Source organism: Aptenodytes patagonicus, chromosome 1 (assembly GCF_965638725.1).
Source record: "Aptenodytes patagonicus chromosome 1, bAptPat1.pri.cur, whole genome shotgun sequence".
NCBI classification, from domain to species: Eukaryota; Metazoa; Chordata; class Aves; order Sphenisciformes; family Spheniscidae; genus Aptenodytes; species Aptenodytes patagonicus.
Window position 1 is genome coordinate 69,846,626 of NC_134949.1, and position 21,096 is coordinate 69,867,721.

General features: G+C 37.2%; 1 protein-coding gene across 1 annotated transcript in view; it reads right to left on the bottom strand.

Moving 5' to 3' along the window:
• Nucleotides 1-21,096, bottom strand: part of DCP1B (decapping mRNA 1B) — a 46,783-nt gene that overhangs the window by 10,563 nt on the left and 15,124 nt on the right. Inside the window, exons 4-6 of the mRNA XM_076341482.1 lie at nucleotides 11,295-11,361; nucleotides 8,954-9,089; nucleotides 338-466 (exon numbers count right to left, since the gene is read on the bottom strand). Coding sequence (XP_076197597.1) covers nucleotides 338-466; nucleotides 8,954-9,089; nucleotides 11,295-11,361 — 332 coding nt within the window. The remainder of the gene's footprint in view (nucleotides 1-337; nucleotides 467-8,953; nucleotides 9,090-11,294; nucleotides 11,362-21,096) is intronic.

Here is a 21,096-nt window from a genome sequence, read left to right on the forward strand (position 1 = left end):
TTTCTTTATTTAGATTAACTGAATTCACCTAAAGATAAAGAACACAAAAAATGTGGTCCAGCAATTGACTAGACCAGCTTGCGATCAAAGCAGCATCTGAAAATTGAAAGACAAGTATTTCTTTGTTGCATCAGGATAGTATGCCTGTAATTTACGTGCTTCCACATCATATGGTGGGGTTTGGGGGCTTTTTCTAAAACAGATTAGTTTTTCATTAAAATAATTCCTTACTGTGATTCCACCTCAAATTCTTCCACTGACCTTCTGACTCAAATAAATATTCCTACATGGCTACTCGATTACAGCAGCACTAGGCAGAAAACACAAAACATTTTACCTTGCTTTGCTGAGATATTCGTTGATGCTGATTTTCACTAGGCTTCACTGGAATTGGTTTGATTAGGTTGGGGTTGTTATAGATTGCAGAGGAACTCGTTATTTGTTTTGGCTCTGAGCAGGTCTTACACTGCAACAGAAAAGAAGTATTTTTTAGTAAGTGGGACAATATCTTTTCCCATAGTTCTCCACTATAGTAAAATCCAGACATAGCCAAGTACTCAATAACCAAAAATATTAGTTGCAGCACTGATTATGAAATGTTATGCTATTAAAAGAACTATAACAACTGCAACCTAATTTTCTAAAACCACAAAGCATATGTAAAAATAAACACTTGATTCCAAGATTCCCCGAGTAAGAGGCTTCTCTCTAATTTAAATCTCAGTTCTCTTTCTTATCTTCTGCTTTTCCAGCACTTAAAAAAAGAATTTTAAAAAAGCACCTTAGAAACCAAGCAAGAGACGTGCTCTTCCTGCATCAGTAGGCAGCTAGAAGTAGTTTAGATACGTGAAGGATTAATGTGCCCGTAAAGAACATTTAAAATGCTTTTTGTAAAAACTGGAATTATATGTCAAACTCTTTTACATAAATATTCCACACTGTGGGAACTTGGAGGGTCCATATACCCGCACAGAAAAATAATTAAAGATTTAATCTATTTGTAGAATCAGTATGTTTTCTTAGTAAATATGACAGGATTAATAACGATATTCATAAAAAGATGGGCAGAGACAGATGACAAAGTGATCAGGGACATGGAATGACTGACATATGAAGACAGAAGGGCATGATTTAATTCAGAAAAAATGCACAGAAAATGCTGCATGAAAGAAATACTAAATGAAATAGGAAAAGGTGAATAAGATGGTCTTATTTACATTGTACAAAAAATAAGAATATAGTCAATGAAACTAAAAAAGCATTGGGTATATAAGGAATGCTATTGTCAGTAGAAAAGAAAACAGTATACTGGAAGTCACTGTCGCTTGATACAATTGAAACCAAGAAACTGGAAAGATTTTTTTAAAGAATTATCTAACAAAAAGTTAATCCTATCTAACAAGAATATCCATAGATAATTACCTGAATTTGATGGGCTCTAAATTTTATGCCACAGGACTAACGGTTGGGTAGGGAGTGATCAGTTTTGGTTTCTCATTCTTTCCTCCAAAGAGTCCAGTCTTGTGCATTACTGGGGACAGAATTCTGGACTGGACAGACTGCCATACAGACACACAGCAGAGCCACTGCTGTGTGATTATGAAAATGTCAGTGTCCTTTCCAGAACTTTCCGAGACAAACTCCTTAGGATGCAAATGTATTAGGTAAGAAAATAACCCCCACTCTCAAATACACAAAACTGATCATTTAATCCATTTCTGACACCTACTGCCAACAGTAAACAAAGACACACTGCTTCCAGGGCTGCTCAGTAAAACAGAACTTGAGTTCTCAAGGGGACTCGAGGGGCTCTAGGAGGTACTCAACGCCTTCTTTGCAACATTTGTCCTCAGGAATCCCAGGCCCCTGAGGCTGGCGGGAAAGTCTGGAGTGATGAAGACTTACCATCGGTAGGGTAGGATGAGGTTAGATAGCATGTAAGCAAAATGGACATACACAAGTCCATGGGACCAGGTGGGATGCACTCATAAGAGCTGAGAGAGATACCCTCTCTCACTGTGAAACCACTCTTTATTTTTGAAAGGTAAAGGCAATTGGGAGAGGTTCCCAAGGACTGGAAGAAAACAAATATCAGCGCTATCTTCAAGAAAGGCAAGAAGGAGGATTTGGGGAACTTCAGGCTGGTTTGCCTCACCTCAGTCCCTGGGAAGGTGATGAAACAAATGGCTTCCTACTGGAAGCCATTTCTAAACATACTAAGGACAAGAAAGTGATTGGGAGTAGCCAGCATGGATTTACAAAGGGGAGATCATGGTTGATCAACCCAATAGCCTTTTACAGTGAGATGACTGGATCAGTGGATGGATGATGGGAGAGCAGTGGATGTTGTCTACCTTGACTTTTGCAAAACTTCTGACACCGTGTCCCGTAATATCCTCAAAGACAAACTGATGAAATGCAGACTAGGTAAGTGGACAGTGAAGTGGAAAGAAAACTGTCTGATCTGCTGGACTCAAAATATTGTTGGCATGAAGTCCAGCTGGAGGCCAGTCACTAGTGGTGTACCCCAGCGTCTGATGTTGGGGTCAATACTGTTTAACATCTTCATTAATGACCTGAATGATGGGGCAGAGCAGGCTTGCAGACAATATAAAACAGGGATGTGTAGTTAATAGACCAGATGGTTGTGCTGCCATTCAGAGGGACCTTGACAGACTGAAGAAATGGGCTGACAGGAACATGAAGTTCAACAAAGGGAAACCGAGGAAGAATAACCCCATGCAGTACAGGTTGGTGCTGACTGACTGAAAAGCAGCTTTGCAGAAATGGACCTGCGTGGACAAGAAGTTGAATACAAACCGGCAACGTGCCCTTGTAGCAAAAGAAGGCCAACAGCATCCTGGACTGCATTAGGTAGAGCATTGCCAGCTGATCAAGGGAGGTTCATCTCTGCAGAGTACTGGTGAGACCACTGGTTAGACCCCTCTACTGAGCACTGCAGTGCTACGTCCAGTTCTGGGCTTCCCAGCACAAGAAAGACGCAGACACATGAGTGAGTTCATTGAAAGTCTATGAAGTTGATTTAGGCACCTGTCAAGCAAGGAGAGGCTTAGCTTCCAGAAGAGAAGGCTCAGGATATAATATACACACCTGATGGCAGGTGTATAAACACCTGATGGGAGGAAGTAAAGAAGACCAAGCCAGACTCTTCTCAGTGATGCCCAGTGAAGACAACAGGCAAAAGGCAAAAAAAAAGTTTAAACAAGATTTTGTGTATTCTTAAGAAAAAAACTTTTTTACTTTAAGAATGTTTGAATACTAGAACAGGTAGCCCAGAGAGGTTGTGGAGTCTCCGTCCATGGAGATATTTAAAACTTGACTTAACGTGGCCCTGAGCAACTCTGGTAGCTGATACTGCTGTAAACAGGGAGGTTGGACTAGACTATCTCCAGAGGTCCCTTCCAATCTCAATGATTTTGCGAGTCTCTGCTGAAAAATCATCTTGTGGGTGTTTGGACAGTCAAGGACTTCTGCAATGAATTTGAAGACACTATCTTGCAAAGTAGAAGTGTAGTTCCGCTCAGCCAGTACCTGGCTTTCTTCTATTGTATGACAATTTTTGGTTCAAATGTTGCTCTTAGAAATAGCTTTAAAGCATGCACAATCATGCCACAGGGTGGTTAGCTATACAGTTTGAAGAAGAGACAGGTGCTTGTTCTTTCTTTCCTGCTATACCCCTGCTGCATAAAGTGAGAAACTTTCTCAAGCACTAGATTGGAAAAAACATGAACAACAAAGTACTGACTTTGGCAATAATGCAGAGCTTCACAGCAAAATTGAATTTCAGTTGAATATAAAACCCCGTAGCAAGTGCCTCATGGCTAATCTGAGCAGACCACATTCAACATGTAAATATATTTAAACTCAGCTACATTTTTTGACCTCTTGGGGGCAGGGGGCGGGGGGGCGGGGGGGGGGGGGTGTGTCAAAGAAATAATTTTACTAGAATGTGATACCTCATTCACCCAGAGCCTTTCTACCCATCTCACAGTGCAGTGCAAGTTTGATGACTAAAGACGTCCCAAAATTCAAATAAAGCGCTAAAGTCCAAAGACTGTTGATAGTAAGCAAAACAGTTTTCTTTTAAAGCTAGTCCATGCTTACCTCCCTTCTGTATGATTCAAAGCCTGATTAATGGAAGCATTTGACAGAAATCTACACTTAACTGGAGTTTCAGTTTTGCTTTGCAATTCATATTTAAAATAGTTATGAATGGATTGCTATGAAAAATCATAACAGAAAGAAGCCATGAAAAAAAGCGTAGAAGACAAGCCTACAACACTAACATAACTATTAAAGCTTTCACACTAAGGAAAAGTTTCCTTTCCATTTATTAGCTCTGAGTTACATTTATCAATGCACTGCTCAAACAAATTGTTTTCTTAGGTTCTTCCGAGCTTACATGTTGTTATCCTTGAATTTGAGTAACTTTATTTTTTTGTTTGTTTGTTTTCTACAAGCTTTTTTTTAATCATCACTTTCAGGCAGTTCATATGGACCCTCAACAATGTCCTAGTACAGAGCCTTCTGCAACCTCATCAAGTTTTTATTTTATTTTAAATACACTACAACAAATGACTGAATTATTCTTAAATCACTTTCCCCACCCAGTTTCTGACTGGTGACTTATGTTGCCTCTCATTCACTTAATGGCAATTAGGCATCTTACCTAGTTAATTATCAGATGAAAGTTTTTTTCCATAGTCCAAATAAGTGCTTCCTGTAGCCCCTATCTGATCCATATGAGAACAAGTGAAGATCATTTTCTTTTTTAGATTGGACAGATCCTAACCCGTTATGATACTACATAGACCAAAACCACACTTCAGTAAGATTAAATAGCTTTTTTCCCTCCGAAACTGTTCTCGTTCTACAGGATGCTGCCTTTTCTTCAATATTTCTCCTCCTTATTGCTATTTTTCAGCATAGCTTTTTGGGCAAAAAACATATTTAAACTTTTTTTCTTTAACGTGATGGATAACACACTTTAGTATATTTCACAATGAGTTCTGCGGAATTTAAATAAATCCATTTGGCCCTTATTTCTCCAGGATATTTTAATAGGCTGTCTTCTTCAGAAACCTTGAGTACCATAGATTGCACTGTCATACTCTGCATGATCACAGAACAAAGCATATAAAAATGAGGTGAGAAGCAGTAGAGTTTAACAGTTATCACTATATGAGCATTTTTCAGACCAAATTCCTCAGCAAAATGAACAGCAGTATACACAAAGGCCTATAGAGAATAATATTGACCTGACTTGCTATCATTCCCATGATTTGATAACATGGCTAGTAGGCTGCTATCAAATACAGGGAAGTATGCTGAAGAGAAAAAAAGCCTGTCGTGATTTCAAAGGAATCTGTAACTACTGGAGCTCAGAATATAAGGTCATTTGGGCCAATGGGTAGCATGGCCTTGCTGATGAGTAAATTAGGAGCACCGGAATGACATTTTAAGCAACTGTGAGGTGGACAGGTAAAGAAGATATCAGATGCCATCATCATCAAACAGCAAAAAGCAGCACGAAAGAAATGTCACCATGCTCTTTAGTGATAGAACCAGAAGAGTACCCATCAGCTATGACATCTGACGATTACTACATCTTGCTTCACAGGTCTGTCCTTTAGTCATGTGTCTTGTTCAAAGCTATGCTCCTATAAAAGATGCATAAGAAATCAAAAGGTTCTAAGATCAAGTCAAAGAAATGCTAAGCATCATTGGAAAAAAAAACAGACATGTGTGGTGAACGTCAATCAAAAAGAACAAGACTACCACTTAGGATGTTTTAGGCAAGTTTGGTATAGTCAGAGACATCTGAGGCAAACAACTGCTCTGTGTTTTGAGATTTCATAGTCTACCTGTACAATATGAAGCTCAAGCTGAACAGAACATTGTCAAAGGAAACAAACAATGGACAAGCATGGTACCTCAGTATTACAGTTCTCCTGAAGCAAATACCATGTCACTCCTCAATCTCATGCTCTGCAGCAAAAACCTGACTTCGAGACATGTGAGCTGCAAAGACCTATCAAGTACAAGGAGGAGATGCTAGAAGATCTGATACAAGGAGAAAAGGCCAGCCAAGACCTGATGGAACTTAGAAGAGCTTTGTAGACAGGATGGCTATGCTGAAAGCGATGAAGTTTCGAAGCTGTCAGAGTTTGAGTGCAGAGCTAAAAAGCCCGGGAAACTGGGGATTTCAACCTAGCTGATGTAAAGCAGCCACAAGATGACATTAATGAACAGTCACATGAAGGTGTACAAGGTGCTCTGCAGAAGAGATGGGCTAAGGAGGACAAGAACTGTCTCAAAGAAGAGCAGTAGCAGAAAGAATTTCCAGTCAGAGCCCTGCTTAAATGAGACATACAGAACCAATTCAGACTGTTTAGGAATAGTAGTGTAGACTCTGCATCATCCAGGCAGAGTATGGCACAGTGCCCTCAGGAAAGCTAGGCCTTCTGGGTCCTACTATCAAGTCTTTCACACAGTTAACAAATCAAAAGTTAAAGCACCTGAAAACTTAGAAACTATCTTCCTGTTTGGGCAGGGCAATACCATTGGAACATTTTGCTGAAAGACAGTGAAGAAGCAGTCAAAGAACAGAAATAGAAGCCCAGAGGCCACGCTTGCTTGCTACCAGAAATTATGTTCTTATCAAATGGTTGTGTGTAATGAAGTAATGAGGAAGGAAGCTTCAGTTATTTGGGGCACATCAACCAGACAAAGGATGTCCACCTAATCTGACCTTTAATAGATCAAAGACGGTGTAGTAAATGGGTAGATGCTGTAGAAGAATTGTGCAGCACAGAGCTAAAACCAGAGCTTGTCTTGTAGTACAAGACAAGGCACAGTGGTTAAGGAGAAAAACATTTTGTCATGCTTCGTTCTGTACCCTAGCAGCTCTTCAACTGTTTATCTCCCTAGCTATCATTATGAGGCCTGCTAATACCACTTCTTCTTACCAGAGATCAAGAAAAGGCAAGTGTGCATTAGAAGTACATTTTTCAAAAAATACTTCAGTGGTTTAGCAACTTAAAGCTCCATTAATAAAAAAGGAGGGGAGAGGCTATGTATTTTATTTTTCATGTAACTTTTAAATGTTTAACTTAATTTGGGAATAAGATATACCCTTCAAAGTTAGTTATACTCTTAAAAAAAAATAAAGGCATCCTAGGACTTAAAAATTGAACAAAATTCCTTAGATGCTTTGAAAATTGATGTTCTTATTCTACAGCTCCCAACACTTTAAAACACGCTCTTCTCCAAAACCACACAGAATTAAAAGAGGAGAACAATGTATTTCATAACTGATTTCAGCATATCAGCATTGTAAGTCACAAGACATACACTGGCAAAGACATAGATGTCATAAAGCAGCCAAGAAAGCATGACTGCTGTGAAATATATTGACATTAAATACAAAAACGGTTGTCATTGCCTTTATTTATCACACCCTTCCTAATTTTATATTACTAACAAAACAAGAAAAAACCCACATGTCCAGTTCTTAAGAGGTCAGATACTCCTAGTACTCATGTCCCAGATAAAGAGGAAGTTTTCATGTTACTTCCTTAGCAATCACTTAAATGCAGAAAGATTAAAGATGAAGAAGCAAATTTGCAAAAGATCTTACCTGCAGGAAAAAAAGAAGTCAAAAACCTATTATTTAAACAACAGATCTTCTAGAATTTCCTCTCCTTTGTCTTGATTTTCTGTGTGCTCATGTAGAAATTGAAGGTAACTTTTTTAAAGATTTACTACCTCCTTCTCATAGAATCTGAAGACAGCCTAATATTTTTCCAGTTTTCCATTTACAGTATTTTTAAGGTTGTTCAATGAAAACTGCTTAAACATTTCATAATATCTCAAATCACACTCTTTTTTGCCAAGACTAGATACTGATTCAGTATTAAAACATAGTAAAGATACCAGGTTTTGGAGGTGTTTGTCCACTATGATACATTAAATCCTTATTACAGAAAATATGAAGGTCCTAAGCTTCAAAAGAAGCTATATCACAACAAAAAGAGCTACATTTCACCATAAGTCAAATAGTTTGCTATTATCTTTCTGAGGATCTTATTAGCAGCCACATTTCAGAAAAATAACTTTTTCTCTCTTTAAATTGCTTATGTTTAAGATATATATATTTCCAGACTCAAAACACTTAGGAGCTTTATTATTGCATGGCAACACATATGAAATACAGGAAACAGCAGTAGGAACCTGCAGGCTCTGTAACAATTTGCAGCGTATATATGAATAGTTAAAATTATTAGATCTTTATTCCCCAAAGTAAAGCATTGTTGATTGCTCAATAATACAGAACATTATTAGTCCATTATTTACTTCTTTATTTAGAAGCCTCAGAAGACCAAAGCAGCACATGGGCTGAAATCACACTACATTGCAACCTTTTCATTTCCTTCCATTAGTGTTTGGAAGTAGCTAACAACCTCAATTAAAAGCAGTAACTTCACTGTTAAAGGTCTTCTCTGAAGGAAGTTACTTGTGCAAACCACAGAAACTATTAGCAGGTTTGAATACTCCACCCAGAAAGAGGACGCAACTTCCAGGTGCTACGCAATAAGCACAGGAGCTCTAAGGGTCAAAATGAAAGCCAATTTATACTTTTTCTTACCTCCTAGCATTCAACAAATAATCAATCATATACATGTTCTCCTTTCAGAAGTCTTTATTGACGGCATTCATTTCTTTCAAATCTTTAGCAAATTCTGACAAAACTTTTCTACCAGCCACTTCTACACAAAATGAGAGAGCACGCTGTCCAAAATCAGTTTCACTTTGAGTAAAACTATTTAAAAACAAAACAAAACCTTTTGTGTTTTAAAATGTAAAGTGTGAGCAAATTGGCATCATAGTATCGCCAAAAAGAAATGCTGTCTATAAAAAGAGGATGTCTCACCTTGGTATACTCATCTTTGGCCTTGGTAAGCATCCGTAAGATATCCACTTCTTTGTTATTAGCAGAATTCATGATCATTGGGGACACTCCTGTTCCCGTGCCCTGCTGTGCTTTGAATTGTTCCTGCTGAGTTAGGCTGAAAGTTGGAGGTGAGAGGAGAATATACAAGACAAAAAACAGATAAAATATAAAAAGTTTAACCACAACTACTTTACAATAATTAATCAAAACTCAAATATTTTCATTTTTCCCCCATCTACATTAAAACAAGTGTAAAAAAAATCTCTATTAAAAGATCTATATTAAAACATAATTTGACCAGACGTGAGATTCATTTTCTCCAATCTTGAATACACTAGGCTATAGACTAAAATTTCCGGAACTCAGTCACAATTTCTATACCCAGAAGGAGCAGGGAATTTATAGTGTTATTCAGTTCTGCTAGTGGTGGAGGATGGCAAACACACACAAATCAGTCATTAACTACTAGCAAATGACCAATTTCCTGCCCCAGCTGTTTTATTATTATTGTAGAATACTGAGAATTAAAACATGCAGCCAACTGACAGAGTGACAGGGTATTTTTTATCTATATGCAACACTGCTATTATGAACCACTACACGTGGTTTACAATTGCATGAATCCTCTGAAAACTAGTTTTTGTTGTAGTAAATTAGCAGTCTGAGAGTACCTAATTACCACCAACTGAAACTTGAGCTAGTTAACTAAAATTAGCCATCAAAATCCTGGGTTTCCTAGAGTTTATTGCTTATTTCTGTAAATTCATCCCCATCAATTATTTCTTGGGTCACAACTGACTCATTTTAGAGCTGCAGGATATACAGCAAAACCAACAAAACCCCCTAAACAAACCCCCACCCATTGTCATAGTTCGTGTTTCACAACATTTTGTCACTGCAAAATGAAAAGCAGCAGGTACTACTTTAAAAAGAGATATAGAGGAAACATGACTACCTTCCTATCCAGTATTTTATAACAAATCCTATCTGGAACATAGCGGTAGAAGAGTTAAAGCGCTTTGCTATGGATCGAGATGTGCAAGGATGAACCTTGTTTGGACTTGTACTGCAGCGCACACAAATGGGCTTTTGGGCACTTGGTAACTTTGGCAATCAACATTGGTGTCACATCCTCAGCATGCTTCTGGCTACAGAAGCTGTTAAGACTGGGACAGATGACCTGAAAAGGAGAGATTCACAGGTCTGACAGTGCCTTTGCATTGCACTCTGTTAGTACCTAATGCCGTCAGCTTGACTGTATCCACCTCCCATGGCTTTTCTTGGGATGACAAAGACCTGGCTCTACGTCACCCCTCCTCCTGTCCTTCAAAGGATTGTGACACAATGAAGTGTCCAACCCTATATACCGCAGGCAACCGGTATATCCAACCTCTGCCCGTTCCTATCGGGTCCCTTTACTATTTCCTCCACATAATACCTCTAAAAAAATTCAGATTGCATATGTTGATTAAAAATCTGTAAGACTCCAGCTGCTTCCTCCTCCAAGCAAACATGAAAAACTGCAGAATATAGTCATAAGAAAGGGATCATTGCAAACAAGCCCATCGTTTGGCCAACCAGAGGGTAGAGCAGAAGAATGAGCCCTGTCCATCCTGAACATGTGAAGAAAGCAGTGACAGTGAAAAAACTATCCGTGATATTGTTAGATTAAAATACGGCTGAGAATACAGTTCTGTTTGAAATTTTAATCTCCAAATTGATTGCAAAATTAAAGATAGTATAACATGTATAAAATAATATTATTATGTACACAAAAGTAATGAATTCAAAGCTAATTAAAGTCTTGCTTTATATTCCAAAAACAAAATTAATTTTGTACATATTGGTAAGAAATGAGGAAGCAGGAATTCAGCCACGATGCAGAAACAGGATAAAACCCATAGAAATTGTATTGTTACAGTATGCCTTCATGATAGCCCGCACTTACACCTATATAGGAAAAAAAGGTTAACAGCAACATTTAAAAAGAAAATCTCCCCAAACTGCAAAATATATTAAAACCCCAAAGAATACAATTCTTCAAAACAAATCTCTGAGTCATCAGGAAATAAATCAGATGAACTGTTACACTCTGATGTAGCTGGAAAGCTGCACAGCAAATTATGAAAAAGTATTGCAATACAGTGACTTATTTCTGATTGTACAAAATGCAGGTGTGTGACAATTTTACTTGCAACAAAGTCTATAAAAACAGGTTTAAAGTAGAAAGGTATGACCATCCTAGTAATATAATGTGCATGTATGTACAGAAATACATACACAGAAAAAGCACAAAAAGTCTTGTTTACCCATCACTTACTTTTTCATGAGCTCTGCAATTCTTTGGCATTCTTCCTTATCATAAAACCAAATCCCATATATGGACACTGTAAATGCACATCAAACACAAACTATGAGCATCTTCTCAAACAGCAGTTCTACCTGGTAGATATTTAAAAGTGACCTGTAAAGGAATTTTTAAATTTATTTTGGTCTTATGTTTTCCCCATCTATAAACATAAAAATGACACCTCAGATCCTCCAAAATCAAAAAAGCTCAAAGGCATATCTCTAAGGACATAAATTACAAGCTCATGAACTTTCAATAAAGGCAGAGGTATTTTATCCTTTTCTTCAGAACACTAAACCAGAGAGTTTTTTCTTTAAAACCTTTTCCTCTGTCAATTTTTTCAGTTGTCATATCATATCCATTAGACTCCAATGGCTAGTGTACTGCAGGTAGTGTTGCACGCATATATAAGCAAGTAAGATTTGATTAGTTTTCAACAACCTTCAGGCCTATCTTATACATCATCAAATTTGTTAGAGTAGTACTAACACACCTCTGCCTTCCTGCAGATTTCCTGTAATGTTGCCCATTATTTTCACCACCAAAGAAGTAATTATGTGTAGCCAACCCCAGGATTAGAATATCTGTATCTAAGTTCAGACCTCCACTAACGTAAGTGCCTGCAGCTTTGCACAGCAACAACAGATTTAAATTTACTAGTAGTTCAAGATTCTCAAACGTACACACTGCTAATGAAACCATCATGATGGTAATAGCCATAATGGAACTGTAGTTAGTGCAGCTTCCACCATAATAAACAGGAAGCTTTTTCCACTCACAACCATGTTATATAGCTCTTGTAAGACAGCCTGGGAATAAATCTACAACACTGTCTCAAAACAATCCGTTCACATTTGTCATGGTAACTGTCCTAGTTTTAACCTCAGGCACAAATTTGCTGCAAGAGGAGGAAGGGAGAAGCACTTAAAGGGTTAACATGGATCTTCCCCTCTCTATCACCACAACCTTGTGTAACATCTGTGTCCCCCTTACATGATATAGTAGCAAATAGGTAGCCGCTGTGTTTCTTCCCCCTTCCCCTTCCTACCATACTGCAGGGAAGAGTTTTCCCTTCATCTTACTAAGAAATGGCAATTCCTAACATGTCTTCAAACATAGCAGGGGCTAGATTTTATTTGAAATGGATTGAGTACCTGTTTAAAAACAATTACAACACTGACCCTGATCATGTAATATTTCCTTGTATTAGCAGAATCCAAAAGCAATCACTTCTTCAATTCCACAGAACCAAAACCGTAGCGTATGAAATGTAAGTTGGCTTTGTTAATGTTTGGAAAGAAAACGAATGTGCAGCTGTTTGTAAGACACAAGTGTAATACTTATCTCCATTCTCCCTCAGATTTTCAGCCATGTGGTGTCTTTTATATAGCTAAAAATGGTTCAACTGTTTAATACAGCATACTGGTGAAAAGCCTAAAAAAAACCACAAACCAACAGCCACCCTGTAGACGTACAATAAATAACTTTTAAAAGATGTACAGTCCTTTTTATGATTAACTTTTGAAAAGTGTGATGATGATTTCTGTTATTCACCTAAAAAAAGGCAAGTAACATAATATGCGCCAGTGGTTTTACAAATGTGCAACATAAAAGCTGATACAAACTGCACAAATAATCTCCTTTTTGTAACATAGATATTAATATTAAAATATGTGTTTAAAATAGACATTAATATTCTAACATATTCCAGTAAGCATCCAATAATAAACTGCAAACGTGTAGAAAAGTGTGTGAATGATTTGCAAGGTTCCAAAATACCGACCTATTATGCAAAACTATACATCCTTCTGATGAAACACATCTGAAAACTTGTTTTGTCCATATTACAACGTAGCAAGCAGACTGAAAACCCCAGACAAGTCAAATTGGTTTTAATCAAGATTCTTCTTTGTTATAAAAGAATCCCCAGTGCAGAAGAGTATTGATGAAACTTTCGCCATCTGCTCCATCCTCTCAATTTTTTCAGGTGCTGGTGGCATCACCAATATGCAAGACAGGCTGAGCAGCCTCACCTTTTGGCCAATTGATCACACATGTCATAGGCTATTTATGAATATCTGACAAATTTGAAAGCTGACAGGCCCATGGAAATACTGCAGTGCTTCTGGCCATTAAAAGTTGAAAGACTGGAAACAACAGCAGAAGCAAGCTAGTTTACCTCAACTCAGTGGCAAACACAAGTAAACTGTCTGATTACCAGTATAAAAGACCAAGTCAGATTTTACAGAACTACAACTAATATTTTGAAATACAATTCAAACAAATGCACACCCATTTCAGATCACAGAATAAGGACACTAAGTATTGCCTGTCCCACCAGACCAAACCACTACCCCAACATATCACAACTCAACTGAAGCTTTAAGTCACGATATTGCAGATCCAGAGACCTTCAGCCTAGATGTTAGCCGAGCTTCAAACCCACCCCCACACACTTACTTTCTTACCTCAGTCAAATGGTGCTTTCAACCCAGACTAGGAAGCACAGCTGAAAGCAAGCTAAAACCAAAACCCAACATCCTCTGAGCTTACAGCTCAGCCATTCAGTAGTGAAATCTTTCAGAAGTGGACAGTGCTCCTCTTCTTCCTTCCACACTTCTCCTATCTGTCCAGAACAGATGAACACTTCAGAAATAGACTGAGAAATAATCACACAGCCGCTCCATTTCTTGCGGCACAACATACTCCGAGCTCTTTCATGCACGGGAGAATGATGTACCAGTGAGAAGGCAGTAACTTGGTGGAAATCTGAGATACCAGGTATCCAAAGTACACTAACATATGTTTTCATATTGGGTGCTCATCACCTGGAGTAACCATGGCGTAAATTCATACTACAGTAGTATATTCTGCTATAATCTACATTTAAGGAAACAAAAATGTAAATAATAGTAGTAAAAATGTGTATTAACGGCCATCTTCTTGATTAACGATGAATACAAAATGGCAAAAATTTTTTTTTTAGGTGTGTAACAACACATAAAAACCCAGGACCAGCAAAAGAACCTAAGATGATTACAAACTGTAACTGTCAAGCTAGGAACCTGGCATGCTCTCCACTAATAAAAACTAAATACACATACAGTACAAATGTCACTACAAGCTTTCTACCAGCATGAAAACACTGCATGTCTTATCAGGATTAAATCTAAACAGATTACTTTTATCCACCCTCCATCTCTATCAGACTGTTTGACAAAAAGGAAATCCTGATCTAAATATCATCTGTAGAATGGTAATTTCACTAAAATGTTCACGTTAAAAATGAATCATTCAACAGCGGAGGCACAACTGAATCACTAAACAGCAGATGCACAAAACAAATTCTTCTACTGTAGCATGAAAGAGGAAATATTGTCACTTTTAGGCCCAGCTTCAGCTATAAAGTTATCCAAGAAGAGATTATTGTGAAAAACAGAAAAAGAAAACAAATCAAAGTCAAGTATCTTCTGCTAACCAAGTGAGCCAGTTACATGAAAAGTAGCTAACAAAAGCCCAATAAAGAGAGCTAGTTTTATAGTGACAAGATGGTACACATCTATTCAACCACTTTCAACAAGTTCCGAAGTCATTTACTAAAAGAAATGAGATTTAGTAATGAATTGATCACATTTAAAAAAAAAAAAGGCAAAGTTATGATGTTGTTAACAAGATTACACAAAACTAGAAGGATATAATGCAGCTATCAAATCACCAAGATACAATTAATATTGAACGGAAATAAGCTAAATAAATTACTTAATCTAACTGAAATTATTAAACATTAAGAGATATCAATCAAATATTCAATTTTTAGAATTTGAAAAAGGTAGGTTACTCATAAATCAAAACTGAAAAATTTTAACAAAATCTGTGAAGCTCTCTTAATATAGCTCAGTGACTGAATTTCAGGAAGCATAGTATTTAATTTTTAAATCACAACCCCGCCTTACAATTTTCATTTTTTGGCTACGGATTTCTCCTGTCCTCACAAACACTAAAGCACTCAATACTATTTATAAGCAGAAGCTGACAGCTGCCTTCTACCAGAATTATAGGTGACAATTGCTAACCTCTCAAAATCTGAAACATTTATTTATTTATTTTTTATTATGATGAAGAATTTCTTATCAACTTTCATAATTCATGCCAAGTATCCTATTAAAAAGGAAGGCATTTTCTCTAGGATTATTTATGTTACTCTTCATTTGTGTAGCTTCAGCTTCCAGCTATTAGATTTTTGTCTTCTGGATAGACATTTCCATTATCAAAGTTTTGGTTTCGGTGTACCTGCAACACATTATTTTTAAGCTATTGCTCCACAGACTGCATACAGTATTTAAGCTTGGTAAAAATAAATACAGAAATATCATAACTACTCACTAGAGACTCCCCTGTACCTAGAAACCGTTTTACACTTCCTGGTATTAAAAATAAAGAAAGAAATAAAATGTTCTTCAACTTTCATGTTTTATTCTTGGTATCATGCTTCTTAAGGTACTTTACTCCATACGTATGGCCTAGACTCTTGCTCCTGAATATGGAAATCCACACTTGGCTATATTAAAATGCAGTTTCTCTATGCACACCTTACAAGGCAGCCAGACTCCTTTATGTTGGTGTCCTGGTTTCGGCAGGGATAGAGTTAATTTCCTTCCTAGTAGCTGGTACAGTGCTGTGTTTTGGATTTAGGATGAGAACAAAGTTGGTAACACACCGATGTTTTAGTTGTTGCTAGGTAGTGCTTACACTAGCCAAGGACTTTTCCCATGCTCTACCGACTGAGAAGGCTGGAGGTGCACAAGAAGCTGGGAGGGGGCACAGCCAAACCGGCCAAAGGGACATTCCATACCATGTGACATCATGCTCAGTACATAAACTGGGGAAAGCTGGCCGGGGGGGCCGCTGCTCGGGGACTGGCTGGGCATCGGTCAGCGGGTGGTGAGCAATTGTACTGTGCATCACTTGCTTTGTGTATTATCATTATTATTATTATTATTTTATTTCAATTATTAAACTGTTTTTATCTCAACACTCGAGTTTTTCTCACTTTTTCTCACTTGTGCTCTTCCAGTTCCCTCCCCCATCCCACTGTGTGGGGGGGAGTGAGCGAGCGGCTGCGTGGTGCTCAGTTGCCGACTGAGGTTAAACCACGACAGTTGGTCATCTTTTCTCTTTGCTATCTACCATTCATGTAATATTTGACTATTCAGCAAACTATCAATGCTTGCATTTCTTTTTCTAGTACTTTTTAGAATATTGCAGCCTCCATTTTGCAGGACCTACTGAAAAAAGAACCGAAGTAGGTTATATCCACAATAATAATATTTAATCTGTGAGTTCTTAATTTAAAACATGAATTAAAGCATGCCATGTTAATTTTGTGCTCTTTTACTCCCATGCAAATGTGATCCCTTTGTCCATGATACCATCTTTACAATTACGATACAAGCATGCCGTGTTCCTTCCACTTTGCTCAGGCTCGAGTAGTGAAGGAGACTCCCCTGTTGAACTTCTACATCCTGCTCTGCAGCATAAAGCAAGAGAGGACTGCAACAAAGGAACGAAGATATAAAAAACCTGCAGCTAAGGCAGCTGCATGCTATCTTGAAAAGCTGAATTCCAACTCTGATGCTGCCCCAGAGATATTATGCAATGATATGCAAGTTGTGAAATGTCATCTTAAGTGGCTGTCACTGACTGTGTACGTTTCATTTCCCAGTGTTTGATTTGAGGTCCTAGACCTGGCTGTAAGATTTGAGTGCATGACCTGCAAAAACACCAGCTACTTATAATCACAATTGAAGTCTGTAAGAAGTGTGTTTGAACATATGAATGATAAATATGTTGGAAAAATTAGGCCCAAGTAATTTAAAGTCAGACACCCTGCATTTAATTCATCTCTGTAGTTGTAACTACTCTGCCCTAGGATCCCAATTTGTAAAATAGGGAAGAATAATACTTCTAACCTGAGCAAGGTACAACAGTTCAGCTTATTTACGAGTTATCAGCTATTATACTGATTAGTATCACAGAAAACAACAACAAGAAGAAAGCAATTAATAATTCTGTCCCTAGTGCAGAACTTCAGCAGTATATAACAGTCAAAGCAAGAGGCCCCATATCAGTAACGAGGAAAAACCAGAATACTGAGTAGCTGCTTTTTACATGAACTACATTCAGACTGTTAGATAACTGAAGCAAAGTCCTTATTGCAAAAGACGACGATCACACAATTTAAAATTCCATAAGCAAAAAAGAGAGATTGCACAAGCAACCTTAATTTTGGTACTTGCTAGTTTAGGAGCCTTAAAGTTCTTTTAGTTCTTTACAGCTTTAAAGTTCTTTCAAACACAACATTTTGCTTAGCTATTTAGGTATTTAAAAACAAAACACTAGAAAAAAATTAATTTTCATCCTATTATACCCCATTGATAGTGATATGGCTCATCAACAGGACGGGAACTTTTAGGTCTCTTGCTTCTCTACATTGTGTAAAGCAGCAGAATACAAAATTTATATGAAACAAATGTATTTGTTTCTAAATAATGTAAATTCAGCTTAGATATATCCTGTTCTTTTTGGAAGTTCTTAGAGGGGAACCAAAATTTTTATGATGTCCCAGGCACAAAAATGCCACCAAGAAACTGAAGCAAGATAAGAGTTTTTCAAACAACAAAAACCTGTATTTTGATATGAGTTTAACTTAAATTCCTAAAAGGCTGCTGGACAAAAAAAACAAACCGTGAAATCATCAGGCACTTGTTCTTTCATTTAAAGGTTGATAAAGCTCCTGATCCACTTACTTGGGAAACTTTTAATATATACAGGGAAAAGGATGACTTGGTATTTCCAGTATTTCAAATGTTTAAAATATTATATATGAACAAGCAGGAAAAAAAGCCAGTTATTAAAAGGCAAAGAACCCTGCTCAGAAACATCTTAATGCAAACTGATGATCACACATGGAGAGCGAAAAAGCTGTTTTTCAGCTTGACCAGCCAAATTCAAGTGAGGAGGGAACTGTTCAAGGAACTTTCTTAAAAAAAAAAAACAAAACACACCCCAAAATAACATGAAAATATACAACAATAAAAACCCTAACAAAATGCAAAAGCCCCTCAAAATCTCTATCCCCAAAAGCAGATGGTTTCAGAGTGGGCAATGATTGTCAACACTACTGAAGTCAAGAATAAGTTCCTCACCACCATCTGTTTAATTGCACCTGGAACTACACCTTAAAAATCAACACAAGAAACAATTTTTTGTTAATAGGATGGACCCTGAAATATCCCTGCCATCTTCTACCAGCCATGAAAGTTGGGTGACCAATTTGCAGAATTTCCAGATAGAGCCTGCAAATATTTCTGATTTCATGAGGCAAAAAAGGGACAACTCAGAGATGGTGGATTGTTTATTAAATTGTATCTGTGGCTCTACTGTAATAGCCTAACTTCAGGCACATTTTTAATAAAAATTTAGCAGAAATTCTTTATGAAAAAAAAATCAACTCTGTAGCAGACATGAACAAGATTGGCTCACTAGAATGCCCCTTAAATAGCCTCAAAGCTAAAGTTATGCTAGTATTGTAGGAAACTTTAAAGCCCATTGATCCATTTATTTCCATAAAGCTCAGCAGATATAAGAGTCCATCAGCAGGTTCTTTGCTTTTTGGAAAAGAGCCCAAAGGCAAACTGAATTTGCAAGATTTTCCTTAAAATTGCATTCTGTTGATGCTACAAGAAATTTTTAGTCACGACACAGGAATAGCATCTATGTTATGATCCATCTGGCTTAGTGCATTTATTTTTTTTCCCCCACCACTGGTTTTCCAGTCACATCCCCTGCCATTGCATCATCAGTTCCAAGTAATTTTTAAATCACGGTGATGCATGACACTGAAATTAAGGCAGGAAGTCTGTAGATGCCAGACTATCAATTTCTTAAATAACAAGTTGTTCTTAATAAATCCTTTATTGTTCTTATTTATAAGTTGTTCTTAAATAACAAGTGTTTCTCATTACTATTTCACAATAGACTTCCGAAACGTCCACATCAGACCGGAGCTCCACTGCCTTTTGTAATGGGAATGATTAAACAGTCTCACTCAATGAGTGTAAAAGCTAAGCGAAGAGGCATTAAGATAAACAGATGGTGGGTGAAGGTACTGTTCCATTTTTGATACAGAAAAATGATAGGCACTGACTTTAGAAAGGTAAGTGAAGAAGTTTGCAGCAAGGCTAAAAACTAAATCCAAATATCCTAGGTCAACAAAAGCATCCTTCCTGTGAAAAAAATTCCATCAGAGAATGGCTCAGTACAAAAGAAACGTAACTCCTGAACATCTGAAACTGTTACCTGTATTAGCTTACCAGTGCTCTATAGTCTCTGCTAACTTTCTACAGCAAGCCATGAAACGTCTTCAATGCACTGAAATGAAGTCAGGCCCTGATCTACAGGAATCACCTGAACATAACACAAAAATGCCATTACACAAATCTAGGCTAAATATAAATCCGTAACTTCTATTAGCAGAAAAGTTTACACTAACATAACGCTATCAACAAGTGGAAGAGGTTGAACTAGAAACCACACTCTTTTCTTGATGCTGTGCACATCACATTATTCCTAGTAGCTAAAAGCAATGAGAACTCTCCTCAATCAAGGAGAAGGGGACAACACTGCCTTTCCAACCTGGAGGCAAAAAAAAGTTTGCCTTTATTTTAAAGAATAGGAAGGAGAGCTGCCTTCACCTTCTCAGTTTCCAGCCTTTTTATTTCCATCCTGCCTTCCACTAGCTTACAAGCTAGATTTCAGTAGATGGCTGCACCTTGGACACTTTATCATTCACATACGGCCACTGCATTTTTACATGCTTGAAAACTGAAAGATCATTAAATTTAGTCTTAAAATATTAATAAAAATGTTTAAAATGTATTTTATGATCTACTTTTTTCTTATGAAAGTTGCAATTTAGTAATTTCTTTCATGAAGATACAAATACCACCTCTTTGAACTACCTTATCACTTTTTTCTTTTCATTGCTGTAATTCTTTTCTAACGTATTTGTATATCTCAAAAATTTAACTATTGAAGTTAGTTTTCAGATTACTATGAACGTTAGCAGTCTACCTTCTTGCACATAAGACATTCTGTGTGGGTATATGCACAGAGAAACTGAATGTACTCCTGAGATCAAGTTTGTCACCAAGAAAATGCAATTTACGCAGTAAGCATTTCCTTGTTTTAAACCTGTAATCCAACAGAAAAAAACCCACATTTATCAAATTCATTTTATATTAGCAGCTAGACATTTCACGATGCCAACACTGGGAGTTACCCTGCAATTTTGAATCCCTGAATATAGAATAGAGATACATTTAAATTCAAATAAAAATTTGGAATTTTGCATTGGGTGATTTTCATTACAGCAATTGTATTATTTTCACACAGGAAGTAAAAGTGCATATTTCATTTTGCTTCAGAAGTCAGCAGTATTTTACTAGCTCATGCATAATCCTTTAGGAATAAAACATATCAGTAATCATCTTCTGCTTCCTCAGCCTCTCCCCTCCCTCAGCTTTTAACTCTCTCGGTGCAAATTTGAACCTCTACTTCATTTTCTGTTTGAAAGACAGATGTACAAAATATTCACGTGAAAGAAACCAGAATAAAAACAGAGGAGAGATGACAACAAAAGAAAAGCAGCAAAGCACTGCAGGAAGGCATATGATACCTTACATAAAAAATCCAATGTTATTTCCCTCCTTTT